Source organism: Protomyctophum parallelum, assembly GCF_964188405.1.
Source record: "Protomyctophum parallelum genome assembly, chromosome: 19".
NCBI classification, from domain to species: domain Eukaryota; kingdom Metazoa; phylum Chordata; class Actinopteri; order Myctophiformes; family Myctophidae; genus Protomyctophum; species Protomyctophum parallelum.
In genome coordinates, this window is record NC_139717.1 from 16881862 (window position 1) to 16897379 (window position 15518).

A 15518-nucleotide genomic window follows, 5' to 3' on the forward strand; every position below is an offset into this window, starting at 1 on the left:
TCATATCTGCCGATACCGATTCTGACTGATTCCGATATGATACAGAAGACCACAATGGAAACAAGCCTAGGCCCCATATAGGGGCTTAATTGGCCCAAAACCTGTTAATAAAGTATTTCAATCAATCAATAAATTGCACAATACTTTTCCAAGTGTCTGTTTTCACAACTGAATGACTACTGAACTAGAAAAAGTGCCCTTTTGGCACAGGTCTCCACCAGGATAGGAGTGTGTGATCCATCCACCCATCTTCAACCGCTTATCCGTAGTCGGGTCGCGGGGGCAACAGCTCTACCAGAGTGCTCCAGACTTCCCTCTCCAGAGCAACATTCGTGACTTCCTTTTTTTTTTTTTTTTTTTTTTTCTTATAATTTTTATCCCACGATTTTGTAACCCATTTTTCACCCCTGTGTCAATTATCTAATGTGATCCTGGGCTCTACACACCCTCCGCCAACCTGGGGAGAGCAACGGACTTGAACTCATGCTTCCTTCATGCCTGAGTGTCCAAGTTGCTCCTTTACACCTGACAGGGGGGAGTTTCCCTGGTTGGACATAGCGCGTGGAAGGAACACGTTATTCCAACCAGTTCCTTTCCCCTCCATCAGGCGCCCCGGCTGGCCAGGGGGAGGCAGTTTAGAGACCAGGATTACTGCATGTTTTTGTGAGGGTACCTACCCTAGGGGACACGGGGAGAACATGCAAACTCCACACAGAAAGGACCTTTCGCCAACCCCGCCTTCGGGTATGGGCACTGATGACGCGGAGGAGGAAACACGCCGCCAGCGCCCACAGCGTCCCGAGCGGGAATCGAACCCAGGACCTTCTAGCTGTGAGGCGACAGCACTACCAACTGTGCCACCGTGCCCCCTTCCTCCTGGGGGATTCCGAGACGTTCCAAGGCCAGTGAGTCGATGTGTTTCCTCCAACTGTGCCTTGATCTGCCGGCTTCTCCCAGTGGGACGTGCGTCGAGGACCTCCCTAGGGAGACGCCCGAGAGTCATCTTAACCAGATGCCCGAACCACCTAAGATGGCTCCTTTCCAGGCGAAGGAGCAGTGTGTGTGATGTTTGGCAAAATGTTTAGGAGTAATATAAACATGTTTTTTTGTGTGTGTGTGTGTGTGTGTGTGTGTGTGTGTGTGTGTGTGTGTGTGTGTGTGTGTGTGTGTGTGTGTGTGTGCGTGTGTGCGTGTGTGTGCGCATGTGCGTTTGTGTGTGTGCGTGTGTGTGTGTGTGTGTGTGTGTGTGTGTGTGTGTGACACACGCTCTGCTTGCGCAAGTAATAATACATAGGCCTACGTACAATTTATGTGCGTTTCCAGATGCTCAGTTGCTTTACAAAACAAACAAAACCAGTGGTCTGTATGGCATGATTACATGTGGTCCATGATGTCTCTTTCTTGGCTATAGTGGTGGAGAGGAACAAAGGCTCATCATGTCATTTTCCACAACAAATAACAGTTTGCATGCTGTTTAGCCTCCTTTTTGCTTATTTATTTTTGGTCCTACCTGAGTGGGCTTATGGCGTTTGGAGCATGTACACTGCTATTCCTCACCTGCATGTATAAAGACCTCACCCTGTACATAATTATAGTGTGGAAATACCACTCTCATAGTTATTACAAATTAGGTTAAATAAATTTTAGCGTTTACTGTAAGCTCTGGCAATTCTGCTTGACAACTAATTGCACAAGCATTTAAGGCTAGTTAGCGAAATGTGTGACCAATCTGCAAAATAAATGCGTTAATACAAATAGCTTTCTTCACAAATGTGTTCATATTGGGTGTCTGCTATCACCTATCAATTTGTTCCAACCCAACTCCCTTGGGGAACTTTGTGACAACAATCTACAGTATATGCAGGCAAAATTAGGGAAAAAAATCATTCTGTTTTAAGTAGCATGTCAAACTAGGGTTTTTTCATGATTCTGAATCCATTGCAAGCATTTGTTTTACACGGAAAACAGTCCCTGGGCTAAAAATGGCCATAGCCACTTTTCCAAAAATGACCTCATCACATTAGGTGACTGTTTGCATGTGAAATAATGAAAAGACTTTAACAAGACAACGCAGACATACTGTATATAGAGCTGTGGTCAGTGGATTTTATTTCATACAATAGCAATGTCACATTATTATGTTACTATAATATATTATTTCATCTCGTCACTGTCAGGTGGAAACCTTATGTCCAAAACTGTTACTGTAGGTTTCTGGAAATGGAAAACAAGAACCTGAGTTCCAATGGAGTTATTATTTATTTAGTCTCTCGTCAATGCTTTCCATTGTTTCAATATTCATAAAACCCAGACAAACTGAACCACTTTTATGTTCACAAAAAAGCACAAAACATCCAATCTACAAGCTCACCACGTGTCACAATGTGTCACATTAATCAGCTTTTTTTCCTTCTATTTTTCTTTCTACTTTTGTGTCTATGATGAAGTATAGGGCATTAATTTAAGGACAAAAGTTGAAATATGTAGAAATGAGGTTTCTGAATTTCTAAAATGTAATTATTCCATTTAATTATTCCATGTTTGTTTATTCATGCTTTTATTTATTCTGCATTTGAGCCACGGACCACCATACTTTTGATGAGATTTAGCCTTGCACACCCAATATGATTTTGTGCACAATTCCATGCTGTATTGATGTGGTACCATCGGAGAGATAACAGGCAAACTATCAAAATAACAATTATTTTATATATTGTGTAGACATTCTTTTTAGGGATGCTCCGATCAGGTTTTTTTGGGACCGTTACCGATCACCGATTGTTTTTCTCATGATCGGCCGCTATACCGATAGGTCCGATACCGATCCGTAAATTCAGATTACCAATCAGGCCGATAATATGGCCGATCGATATGGCCGATCACCGATCGCTGGCCGATTATCGGAGCATCTCTAAAATTAAGTAATATTGCAGATAGATAGTTTAACAATAATTTTACTCTTGGGAGTGGTTTCATTTTACGCTCTCAAGAGTTAAAGATCTATAAGGGTTCATTTGGTTACCAACTCTCCATCATTTAGTTGGGGACCACCTGGAACCCCCTCAAGGACCACTGCATGGTGGTCCCCGGACCACTGACTCACATGTGAGCCGGTCTTCACTCATCCATTCCCTTCTTGGTGGGAACTCCATCTCGGGTCTTGGCTCGGAGCTTGTTGACCTGGGACTCGGCGATGTCTGCTCGCTCCTCTGCCTCCTCAAACTCGTGCTGCAGCTTGCGGAACTTGGCCATGTTGGTGTTGGCTGCCTCCTCCGCCTCTTCTGCCACACGCTTGTACGCCTTGACCTTCAGAGAGGGGAGAGAAGAGGGGGAGGCGGGATTAAAGGACTTTGCCATCAAATGTCCAGGAGTCAATCACAGCAGTTCTCTGAGCCTAATTATTCAGAAAACCCCAAGGAAGCTCTTAGAAGGAAGTGAAGTGGTCACGTGACTGGGCTGCGCCATGACACTTTCATGGACACTTTCACAGGAGCCAAACTACATCCGGAAGTTCGGCAGAATGCACTGGAGCCAATGAGAGCTCAGTGACCAGCTCATGAACAAACATTATTTATGAATGACTGAGACCTTTTGTAAAGTGATCGCTTCTAGAAAATAAAATAATATATATAACACGTTATTTTAGGCTGTCTTATTTTTTTATGTGCATACTACTTAATGTGAAGTCGAAAAACAACCACTCGGAAAAAACGTGTGATATCACTTATGTCTTCTTTCATATTCCTGAACCAATTATATGACAAAGCTCGCAATCGTTCATGTATAATGTTTGTTATGAGCTGGTCCAGCCAGCTCCATTCACTGCCATGTATTCATTGCACTACCGGTGTGAATTTGGCTCCCATGAAAGTGTCCATGAAAGTGTCATGGCGCAGCCCAGTCACGTGACCACTTCACTTCCTTCTAAGAGCTTCCTTGGAAAACCCCAGGACATAGAACATCCACTGAAAGTTCAAAGTTACTTTTTTTATTTTTTATTCTTTTGGGTGCAATTGAACCAATGATCAAGGACCCCCAGGACCTCGCAGTGCGAGGTGCTGGGGGTCCCCAGTTCAAATATGATTATTTTTTGGGGGGGTCCCCAGTTCAAATACGATCATTTTGTGGGATTTGCGGCCAGAAACGTTTGGGAACCCATGCTCTATACGGACCTTGAGCTGCAGCTTGTCCACCAGGTCCTGCAGTCGGGACATGTTCTTGCGGTCCTCCTCCGTCTGGAAGGTGAGCTCCTTGATGCGCCGCTCGTACTTGCGGACACCCTTGATGGACTCGCCGCCTCTGCGCTGCTCCGCCTCCATCTCGCCCTCCAGCTCCTTGATGCGCGCCTCCAGCTTCTGCAGCTGCTTCTTCCCGCCCTTCATGGCGATCTGCTCGGCCTCGTCCAGCCGGTGCTGCAGGTCTGAGAAGTTTTGTTAAAGTACGCGTTAGAGGAGTCTAGTTCACGGGGGGAAAAAAAATCTTATTTACACACTGGAGTTTTTTGTTGTTGTTGTTTTTGTCGCATTCCTGAGCCAATAACTTGATGACGGGGTCAGGGCCGGATTAACACCTCTGAGGGCCCCTGGGCACTGAAGCTCGAAGGGCCCCCCCTTCACATGCACACGTAAATATCTGTGCGCACGCGTATCGCGCAATGTTTTTTTCTGTTTTGGGGCAGTTTTATGCCATTATATTGGCCTATTTCCGGTAACCTACCTCCCCAGAGTGACAGCCAATCTAGCGCATTGTTGCTGCTTTACACACAATTGCACTTTACAGCTGCCTTCTCACCAACAATAAAACACTAAACTTTTTAGACACCATTTATTTCATTCGGATTAGCATTTCTGTGGAGCTTCTTTTTTTTTTTTAGGGGCCCCTGGTGCCCAAGGGCCCCTGGGCACGTGCCCAAAGCGCCCATTATGGGCATCAGAAAATACAGCAAGAAGCCAATGTGCATTTCTGCACATAAACCCCGGCCACCACATTACTCCAGTGACTGCTGATATTATAAGGTTATGGGTAAAAAATAATATCTAGCCAAAAGGAACCTTTGATGGTCTGCTCCATGTTCTTCTTCATGCGCTCCAGGTGAGCGCTGGTGTCCTGCTCCTTCTTCAGCTCCTCCGCCATCATGGCGGCGTCCGTGATGGCCTTCTTGGCTTTCTCCTCGGCGTTGCGGTTCTCCTGTAATGTATAGGGCAGTGGTCCTCAACTCAAAAGTTAAGGACCCCCACATTGTATACTGTATTTTTTGTCGTGAACCCCCCATGCACAATTTGACCCCCAGATTTATTTTATTTAGTACATTTTGAATTCCGGATTCCGAATTACTTTGACTTGTTACTTTTCCACCAAGTATGAATGTACCAAATGGATATACTGTGTAGACTATCAGTCACTCAGCTAAGACACTGTGTACAATACTGACTGTATGATAGATGACAATACTTTGAGCAATATGGACCCTGAACCTCATCTTATCCTCATAATAGTCATTGGCAACACATATACAGCATATGCATGTGTGGGTGTGTGTGTTCACGCGTTCGTGCACACACAGTGTTCACGTGGGTCAACTTTGGTTGTGGTGAAACTTGAGACAGCTTAAATGCTTCTTTTCTTTTTGGTGCTTGGCACACCGCAAAGAAAAACATGGGTGCCAAAAAACTATTAGAAACCTTCCTGAAGTTTGTGCTGAATGTTAGAGCTTTACAAAATAGAGGGTGACAGTGAGAGACGCAGTACAATCCACCAGTACATCAGTACAATCCAACAATACATCAGTACAATCCAACAGTACATCAGTACAATCCAACAGTACAGCAGTATGCAGTGCACCGGGCAGAACACCATACCGTTGTGACACTTGACAGCTATAGTGGATTCTTCGATTCTTATCCAGAGAATCGATATCTGTAGTGAGGCAGATTCACAGACCTGAGTCAGCCTCTCACGCGCGTTGAGAGCTTGTAGATCAGCTACTTTCGGAGCGTACGACGGGCGTTTTCTAAACAAATTTGTTCAACACAAAATACTGTGAACATGTTTAGGAGACTAACGGCATGGCATGGAAAGGAGAGGCATTTGCATTACTTTCACCGTAGTAAATGCTACATTCCAGGTCTGGAGTGGGCAGTTGTTTTACAGACGGGTAAAAGGGCAGGGGCTGAAGCCCCCCTTGATGTCTATGTGTGCATGTCCCTGACTGTACAGTACCTGTATGGCCTCCTCCACCTCGGCATGCAGGTGCATGAGGTCGGCCTCGTGCTTCTTCTTCTGGTTGATGAGGCTGCTGTTCTGGGAGTGCAGCAGCTGCGTGCGCTCGCTGGCCTCCGTCAGCTCCTGCTCCGCCAGCTTCCTGCTACGCTCCGTCTGCTCCAGCACTGCCCGCAGCTCCTCCAGCTCGGCCTGCACGCACGCACACACGCCCGCAGAGCAGAGTTAGATTGATTGAGTATTGAGCATATTCGGTATTCGGTTGATTTTAGAGCTGAAACCGAATAGTCAAAGAACCGGGGTTACCTTTCGTAACTGTACCATTTTGTTGTGTCAAAATGTAATCATGTCTTTTGCCATTATCATGTAGCTCTACAACAAATAAGGGCCTTTGTCAGTCCCACCTCTCTCCCATTGTTTATATTGTGTTTTAGTTTCCAAGATGGCCGCAGCACCAGGAGGGGGTGGCCTTACTGGGCTGCATCAAAGCTGTGTTCAGACACAAGTCAGGTGTCAGACACAACAAGGCAAGTGTCTTGAATGTAGCCCAGTAAGGGCATATGTCGACCCCGTCCGCTCATCTCCACCCCACCCCCTCCTGGTGCTGCGGCCATCTTGGAAACTAAAACACAATATAAACAATGTGAGAGGGGTGAGGCCGAGAAAGGCCCTTATTGGTACGGTCATGACAGCAATGGTACAAAAACTGGTGTTTCTTATATTCAGTATTCGGTTTCGGCCAAGAATTTCCCATTCAGAGTACAGTCAAACACCTTTTCCAAAAGGGATAGCAATCATAGCACCAAAACAAAGTCCTTGCAGTCTTGTTTACATTTAGGCCCTAATGCAATCAATTCATAGACATGACATGAAGAACAACAACAACATTTAATATCATAAATAACAACAAAGAAATCAATATAATTTTAGGACAATAATAAAACACTGTATATACAGACTACAGAGTGGGAAGAAAAGGAAGAGGGGGGGGGGGTGATCACCTGTTTAAGGGAGAAGGATCATTTAGACAGTTAACGATATTTAACCCTTGCCTGGATCAAGTTGTTGCGGCGTTCCAGCAGAGCAATGTTCTCTCTCAGGTCGTCGTTGCCGTGCGAGGTGTCGTCCAACTGTAGCTGGGCGTCTTTCAGGAAGGCCTGGAGAGACAGGTGCGCAATGAATCTCTTAACCTATCAGAGTTTATTGAGTATATTTGGCAGATATTTGCCATATCTGCCTAAAATAATTGCAATATCGATATCACATCTTTTAGCTGATATTTTGTTTGGCTGAAAAGGCCTTTCTTGATGATTCAAAGCTTTCAAAGGTGTCAACAAGTTGGACAAATGTGAAAGTAAAAAAAATATATATATATCTTACTAATATCCGCATCAGTAGGCTTAATGAATAACGTAATAAGAGAATACACTGTTTTGTTTTTAGAATCACAGTTACTGTATAACAGATAAAGCCTACTGGAGACTTGCATTTAAATACCGGTTGATCAGTAATCGAATATTGGCGAAAATTTCAAGATCATCCTACCTGGAGGCTCTTCAGCTGCTTCTGGGCGTCGGCTGCCTGGCGGTTGGCTTGGCTCAGCTGGATCTCCATCTCATTGAGGTCTCCCTCCATCTTCTTCTTGACCCTCAGGGCCTCGTTGCGGCTCCTGGTCTCTGCCTCCAGAGAGGACTGCAGGGAATCCACCATCCTCTGGTAGTTCCTCTTGGCCTGCTCCATCTCCTCGTCTCTCTCCGACAGCTTTCTCTCCATGTCGGCTTTCACCTGGTTGAACTCCAGCTGGGCTCGAAGGATCTTGCTCTCCTCGTGCTCCAGGGAGCCCTCTGCCTCCTCCAGGGCTGACTGGAGCTCGGCTTTCTCTTGCTCCAGCTGTTTCCGGAGCTTCTCCAGTTCGTGCGTGCTCTTTCCACCCTCTCCCAGCTGGTCTGTGAGGTCAGAGATCTCCTCCTGGAGGTTTTTGTTCTCCCTCTTGATGGTCTCCATGTGGTCGAGGGACTCCTCGTAGGCGTTCTTCAGTTTGAAGAGCTCGGTGCTCAGAGAGCGTGCCTCTTTCTGTGAGGCTTCCAGTTCACACTGGGACTCTTCGTACTTCTGCTTCCACTCCGCCATGACCTTGTCAAAGGCTCTCTGCTTCTTGTCCAGTGCCGCCGACGCCGCGTTGGATCTTTCCAGGTCCAGCATCAGGTCTTCGATCTCGCTCTGGAGGCGGTGTTTGGTCTTCTCCATGGACGAACACTTGGCGTTCACGGCCTCGACGGCCTCCTCGGCCTCCTGCAGCCTCTGCACCAGCTTCTTCTTTGCCTCTTCGAGCTCCTCGGTCCTCTGGATCCCGTCCGTTTCGTATTTGGTCCTCCAAGTCGACACATCGGTGTTGGCCTTGGACAGCGCCCTCTGGAGCTCGGCCTTGGCTTCCTGCTCCTCTTCGAACTGCTCTCTGAGGAGGTCACAGTCATGGCGGGCAGACTGCACGGCGTGGGCCAGCGCGTTCTTGGCCTTCACCTCCTCCTCCAGCTGCCTGCGTAGGTCCTCCAGCTGTTGAGTGTAGGACGTCTTGCCCCTGGTGAGCTGTGACACCAGGCACTCCTTCTCCTCCAGCCGGCGCCCCAGCTCCCCGTTCTCAGTGAGGAGTTTGGCCCTCTGGGTGGTGAAGTCGTTGATGGTCCGCTGCGCTTCCTCGCATTTGGTCTTGTACTCGTTCATGTTGTCCTCCATCGTACGGCACATCTTCTCCAGGTTGGACTTGGCCTTCACCACGCTTTCCATGTTTGAGCACAGGTCGTCCAGCTCCAGCTTCAGTTCGCTCTTCTCTTTCTCCAGCTTTTGCTTGACACGCTGGAGGTTGTCGATCTGCTCTCCCAGCTCGGCCACACTGTCTGCGTGTTTCTTCCTGAGCGAGGCGGTGATGGATTCGTGCTGCAGTGTGGATTCTTCCAGTTCCCGGCGCAGTTTATGGACCTCGGCGTCTCTCTTCTTGTTGAGCTCCACCTGGGCCGACGTGGCTCCGCCCGACTCCTCCAGACGCTCGCTGATGTCCTCCAACTCTCGTGAGATATCAGATCGCTGCTTCTCCACCTTTGCCCGGGCGGCTCTTTCAGCTTCCAACTCCTCTTCCAGTTCCTCTATTCTTGCTTGGTTTTCTTTCAGCTTCTTCTGAAGCTGAACTCCAACCAGCTGCTCATCCTCAAGCCTCCCGTTCATCTGGGAGACCTCAAAGTCTTTCTTCTTAAGCTTTTCGTCCAGTTGCTGTTTGTCGTTCTCCAGGTCCATTAAACTCTCCTGGGTGAGTTTCAGGTCTCCCTCAAGCTTGCGCTTTGAGCGCTCCAGCTCCATTCTGACTTTCTTCTCCTGGTCCAGAGAGCCTTCCAGATCATCCACCTGTTGCTCCAGCTTGGCTTTAGCTTTGGTCAATGTGTTGGCTTTGTCTTCCTCACTCTGAAGGTCATCGAGTGTCTGCTGATGAGCCTCCTGCAGTGCTTTCTTCTCCTTGGTGAGCTTCATGATGTTCTCATCCTGCGAGGCCATCTCCTCTGTCAGATTCTTCACCTTATTCTCCGTGGCGTGTTTCTCTTTTTCGACCTTGGCCAGTGTCAACTCAAGGTCATCAATGTCTTTCTTCAACTCTGAGCACTCGTCTTCCAGCTTCCGTTTCTTTGCTGTGAGGTCTGCATTCAGCTCCTCCTCATCCTCCGCTCTTTCTGTCATCTCCTTCAACTTGGCTTCCTGTTGTATCTTACTCTTTATGAGTTGCTCGCAGCGCTCCTCTGCGTCTGTAAGCGTGTCCTGCTCTGACTGAATTTGGAGAGCCAGGTCGTTCTTCTCTTGGAGAATGGCCACCATTTTCTCTTCAAGCTCCTTCCGTCTGGCTTCTGATTTCTCCAGGGCTTCTTTCAGCTTTCCGAACTCATCCTTTATGTTGGCCATTTCTTTCTCTGACTCAGCGCTCTTCAACAGGGGTTTGATCTTGAAGAACAACTTCATCCAGGGCCAGTTCTTCACACCCAGGAATGAGCGAAGGTTCCACTGGATAACCATCAGGGCATCTCTGCGCTCTGCCATCTTTATAAACACTGCCCTCATGAGGATAGCCCTGGCATTGGCTTGAATCCTGGTTATTATGCGAGAGAGTTGCTCATCTCGCATCTCCTCCAATGTACCCAGCAGGCCTGCTTTGAAGAAGACCTTGGTGTTGCCAAACCTGTACTGTGTGTGGTCAATGTCCAGTGACCCGAGCAGCTTCTCAGAAGCCTTCTTGCAGTCAATGAACTGACCCTCAGGAACTGCAGAGGCATTGAGGATCCTGTATCTCTGTTTGAAGTCACCATAGATGACCCTGTTGGGGAATCCCTTCCTGCAGATTCTAATGCCCTCCAGCACGCCGTTACAGCGCAGCTGGTGCATCACCAGGCAGTTGTCCATGATCCCCGGAGTCTTGGTCTCGTTCGGGATGAGGCAGCGGACAAAGTGGGGGTGTGTGGTCTTCAGGTTGGTCATCAGCTTGTTCAGGTTCTCCCTGTGAAGAGCGGACACCGTCTGGAAGGCGGATCCTTTCTTCTTGGCTCCCTTTCCGCCCCCCTTCTCGGAGCCCTCGCTCACTGCAAACGATGAGAAGAGATGGCTGAGCATCTTCATAGAGGATTTCTGATAAAGACCGAGGACCGTTTCATTCAGTGGGTCTTTGTTTTTCACCAACCAGTTTGTGATGTTGTAGTCAACCGTGCCGGCATAGTGGACCAGGGCAAAATGGCCCTCTGATTTCGGCCGGGGCTTCTCAAACATCTTGTTCTTGCCCATATGGTTGTCATACAGCTTCGCTTTGAAGGTCTGGTCGCTGGCTTTGGGGAACATGCACTCCTCTTCCAGGATAGACATGATCCCCATCGGCTTCTCTATGAGTTCGATGCAAGCCTGGAGGTCCATGCCGAAGTCAATGAACTCCCAGTCGATTCCCTCTTTCTTGTACTCCTCCTGCTCGAGGACAAACATGTGGTGGTTGAAGAACTGTTGCAGTTTCTCGTTGGTGAAGTTGATGCACATCTGCTCGAAGGTGTTGAAGTCGAAGATCTCGAAGCCGGCGATGTCCAGCACTCCTATGAAGTACTGACGGTGCTGCTTGGTGTCCAGGGACTGGTTGATTTTAACCACCATCCAGTTGAACATCTTCTCGTACACAGATTTAGCCAGTGCTCCGAGAGAGTAGTAGACTTGATCTACGCCCTGGCCTTTTGTGACAAACTCGTTTCCCACCTTGACTCGGGGATGGCAGAGTCCTTTGATGAGGTCGGCCGAGTTCAGCCCCATCAGGTACGCCGACTTATCGGCGGCCTCTGTGCCGTCGGACTCGGCCTGCTCCTCGCGCTGCTTCTGCTTGAACTTCATGTTGCCGTAGTGCATGATGGCGCCGATCAGCTTGTAGATGGACATCTTCTCATCTTGGGTGAAGCCGAGCACGTCAAAGGCGCTGTCTGTGGCGATCAGCTCCTCGTTGTCGTTGATGGACGCCACCGTCACCTCCCCCTGGGAGATGTAGCAGTAGTCATACGGGTTGTTGGTGATCAGCAGCATTTCCAGCAGCTCCGGCTTCTCTTGGGACAGGATCTGGAAGAAGATGTGGTAGTTCCGCTCTGCCTTGAGCTGGAAGGTGATGCGCGACTTCTCCAGCAGGTAGGTCTCGACGTCGGCGGACGACAGCTTTCCACTCGTCCCGAAGTGGATGCGGATGAACTTCCCGAAGCGGGACGAGTTGTCGTTCCGGATGGTCTTGGCGTTCCCGAAGGCCTCCAGCGCGGGGTTGGCCTGGATGATTTGATCCTCCAGGGTTCCCTTGCTTGTGTCCTTCTTGGCTCCGACGGCGGCAATGGAGGCAAAGTACTGGATGACTCGCTTGGTGTTGACCGTCTTCCCCGCGCCGGATTCTCCGGTGATGAGAACAGACTGGTTCTCCCTGTCGGCAGTGGTGGAAGAATGAAGCAAGAGTTTGTATTACTTAAAGATATTTAAGAAATCACACTTGTGTGAAGTGAGGGGTGCTCTTATCATCATGACATACATCATCATTAAAACACACAAAGCTGTTATCGTCATGTTATTGTCTGCTCAGGCTTTTGTGAAAACCCCAGACAGTTTTGAAGTTGCTCGATTCAGTGATATTCATTTTAGCAGACATACCCCCTTCCTATACAAACCCATTGTAAACTTCCAACTCCATTTCCCCGATTCCCCCCAAAATAATATAACATATAGCTGCAAGCAACGATAACAGGGGCCAAGCCATGAAAAAAATCACACCCGTGTGAACTGAGCAGTGTAAGCTGCTCAACAACATTGCTGGCTGACTGCAGTTGTGCTCAGTGTGAATGGGCCTTTTAGGTTGCTCAACAGTGCCACAGTGACACAACAGTATTGCAGCTGTTCGTATACCTCAAATAGACCCGCTTATTGTGCATATTGCATAGTCTTTTCTTATTGCTGCATGCTGCATTGGCTCCCTTAAATACATTAAAGGGACCATAGGCTCTTCGGGTTTGGCACCTTTAAAAATCACACTTGTGTGAAGTGAGGGGCGCTAATATATTACAATCTAACTCATGTTGATTAGGTGATGTAATGGTGTGGTAAAACAAACGGTGCCAACACAAACGCCATTAACAATAAAGAGACAATATGACGTAGGCTAAATGGCACATTGTGATGTACATTTTCCCTTCATTGTCAATGGCGTTTACAAAACAAACATTGAGCTAAAGACAAACATTAAACCTGTGTATAGGAGGGGATTAATTGCAATGTAATAATGGCGACAGGCCTACCTGTCGGTCAGCATGTACTGGTAGGCGTTATCGGAGATGGAGAAGATGTGAGGTGGGGCCTCTGTCCTCTTCTTACCGCGGTACGCATTCACCACCTCAGAATCAGAAGAAGAGTTGGGGGGTTGCAGGCTTCTCAACAACATTGCTGGCTGGCTATATTGCTACATTTCGTTTAAAAAAACGGTTTAATTGGCCCGGAGCGCCGACGGAATATTGTTTTATAATTCAAAATAGTGGGTGATCTAAGGTTCAGAGGTCAAAAGTCAGAACACGGCAGTTGTTGAGGAGTTGGCATGAGGAGACGCATATGTTGAAGTTTTATTGCTGAAGCCAGAACTGCAATATTTGGCGGAAGAAGAAGAAGAAGAAACATACAAATACAATGAGGGACCATAGGCCCTTCAGGCTTGGTCCCTCAATAATTAAAAACAACAAAAAATAAAGGGACCCGTAATTTATTTTGCCCACGACCCAGAAATGGGTCCCGACCCACAGTTTGGGAACCAGTGAAGAAGGGTATTAATTTACGACAAAAGACACATCGGTTTCTACCCGACAGCAACGATTTAATAGAATAATAGAATACACAATAGTTTACAATACAATACCTCTGCATCGTAGACGGGCAGCCACTTGTAGGGGTTGACCGTGACGCAGAACAGGCCCGAGTAGGTGTAGATCATCCAGGCCGCGTAGCGCTCTTTGAGGTTGAACAGCACGGCCGGCTCGTGGAGGAACGTGAACATGGCCATGTCCTCGATCTTGTCGTACTTGGGCGGGTTCTGGGGGTGCACGTCGGTGTCTTTGACCGTCACCGTCGTGCCATCGTCTTTGTCCACCGTCGCCTTCCCGCCTTCTTTGCTCAAGATCTGTCAATTAAATTCTGTCATTAGGGTCAAATCACAGCGAGTTGTCTCCAGACACAGACATTGTAGATAGGATCCTAAAAGGAAGCACGCACATCTCAGAACACTCTACAGGTCGCTGAACTAAAAAATACGTACAATGAGAAAGAAGGGTTGTCCGCACACTGTATATCAGCTCCCAGGAAACATGTATTGAATAACAACGTTTCAACCCTTCCGGAACGAAGACCCGGAAGGGTCGAAACGTTGTTATTCAAAAATAATTTCCTGGGAGCTGATATACAGTGTGCGGACAACCCTTCTTTCTCAGGACCTGACATTGTCCCACCCTGTGCAAGCAATGTTGCGACAGTGGTAGTATAGCAGTAACAACAATAATAAATCGCCTATATGTGCAATGTAGTATAATATATAATATATTATAACAGTAACGTTAGATAGTACTGTATATAGTGGTATTGCATAAGAACGTTAAGATGATGTACAGACCTTTCCCTTCCGGTATTCGACCGTGGGGTCGACGACGAAGCATTCCACCTTGATGTCGAAGGCTCTGGTCTGGGCCTCCAGGCGCTCCTTGTCTGACTTCCTCAGGAAGGGAGCCGCCTTCCCGAACTCGGCCATCAGCATGTCGCCCATGCTGCTGCGTGGAGTTGCACGGACTGGACTGGGGGACTATCAGCTGGAGAGGAGGCGCAGTCAGGGTGGATGAGTTTGACTGCAAATTATTTTTTGTCAGTCTTTTGAATAAAATTAGTTTTAGTCATATTTTGGTCATTTTAAATGTTTTAGTGTTAAGTCTAGTTTTACTCGACTAAATATCACAAGATTTCAGTCTACTAAATCTACAGTTGATTTGGTCGGCTGAAAGGTAGGCCTACACTTGGTTGTGCTGCATGCTGAAATAGCAGATCTACAAGCTCACAACTTGATTACTGTATTGATGGCATGCATACTGTATTGATGGCTCTTTCTTCACCCATTAAGACCTGAGGCTGATTCTACTTAATGTCTTCTAAATCCTAACAGTTTTCTGAGCAACGTATGTTTCTATCAGTAGACACCCCTCCACACACACACACACACACACACACACACACACACACACACACACACACACACACACACACACACACACACACACACACTAATGTTCATGATAGCCGTAGTCTCACCAATAGACACATGAGGTGTGTGTGTGTGTGTGTGTGTGTGTGTGTGTGTGTGTGCGTGCGAAGAGGAAAGTTACACAGTGCATCTTTAGGAATATTAAAGCCTTAAAAAAACTATAATAATAAACAATAAGAAAAATAAATCAGCTGGATTGGAATAAGAATCAGGGAAAGCAAGGAGGAAAAAGAATCAGACACTATAGAGAAAAAAGATAACATGCAGAATTGGAGAGTCGTCGAATTACCGTCTTAGGGATGTGAATGAATGAATACATTTCTTCATGGGGTGTGTAATTGATAGAAAATAAGTCCCTTTCCCCCCAGTAAACTACTCATTTAACTGAAACAAAAATAAAAGTGAGGCTCTACAAAAGAAATTCCTTATTTTTGTCAGTGTCTTAAGTCTTATCGATATTTCATATACATAAACCTAA

General features: G+C 47.2%; 1 protein-coding gene across 1 annotated transcript; it reads right to left on the reverse strand.

Annotated features, from left to right (window-relative positions):
• Positions 1 to 3117: 3117 nt before the first annotated feature.
• On the reverse strand, positions 3118 to 14551 carry LOC310876225 (myosin-6-like; the record flags this gene model as incomplete). The annotated part of the gene is made up of 9 exons (XM_083789692.1): positions 3118 to 3306; positions 4173 to 4420; positions 5052 to 5187; positions 6220 to 6411; positions 7272 to 7376; positions 7765 to 12181; positions 13047 to 13141; positions 13655 to 13915; positions 14402 to 14551. 9 exons carry the CDS (start codon positions 14549 to 14551, stop codon positions 3118 to 3120), a joined length of 5793 nt encoding a protein of 1930 aa, XP_083645818.1.
• Between the last annotated feature and the right edge of the window lie 967 nt (positions 14552 to 15518).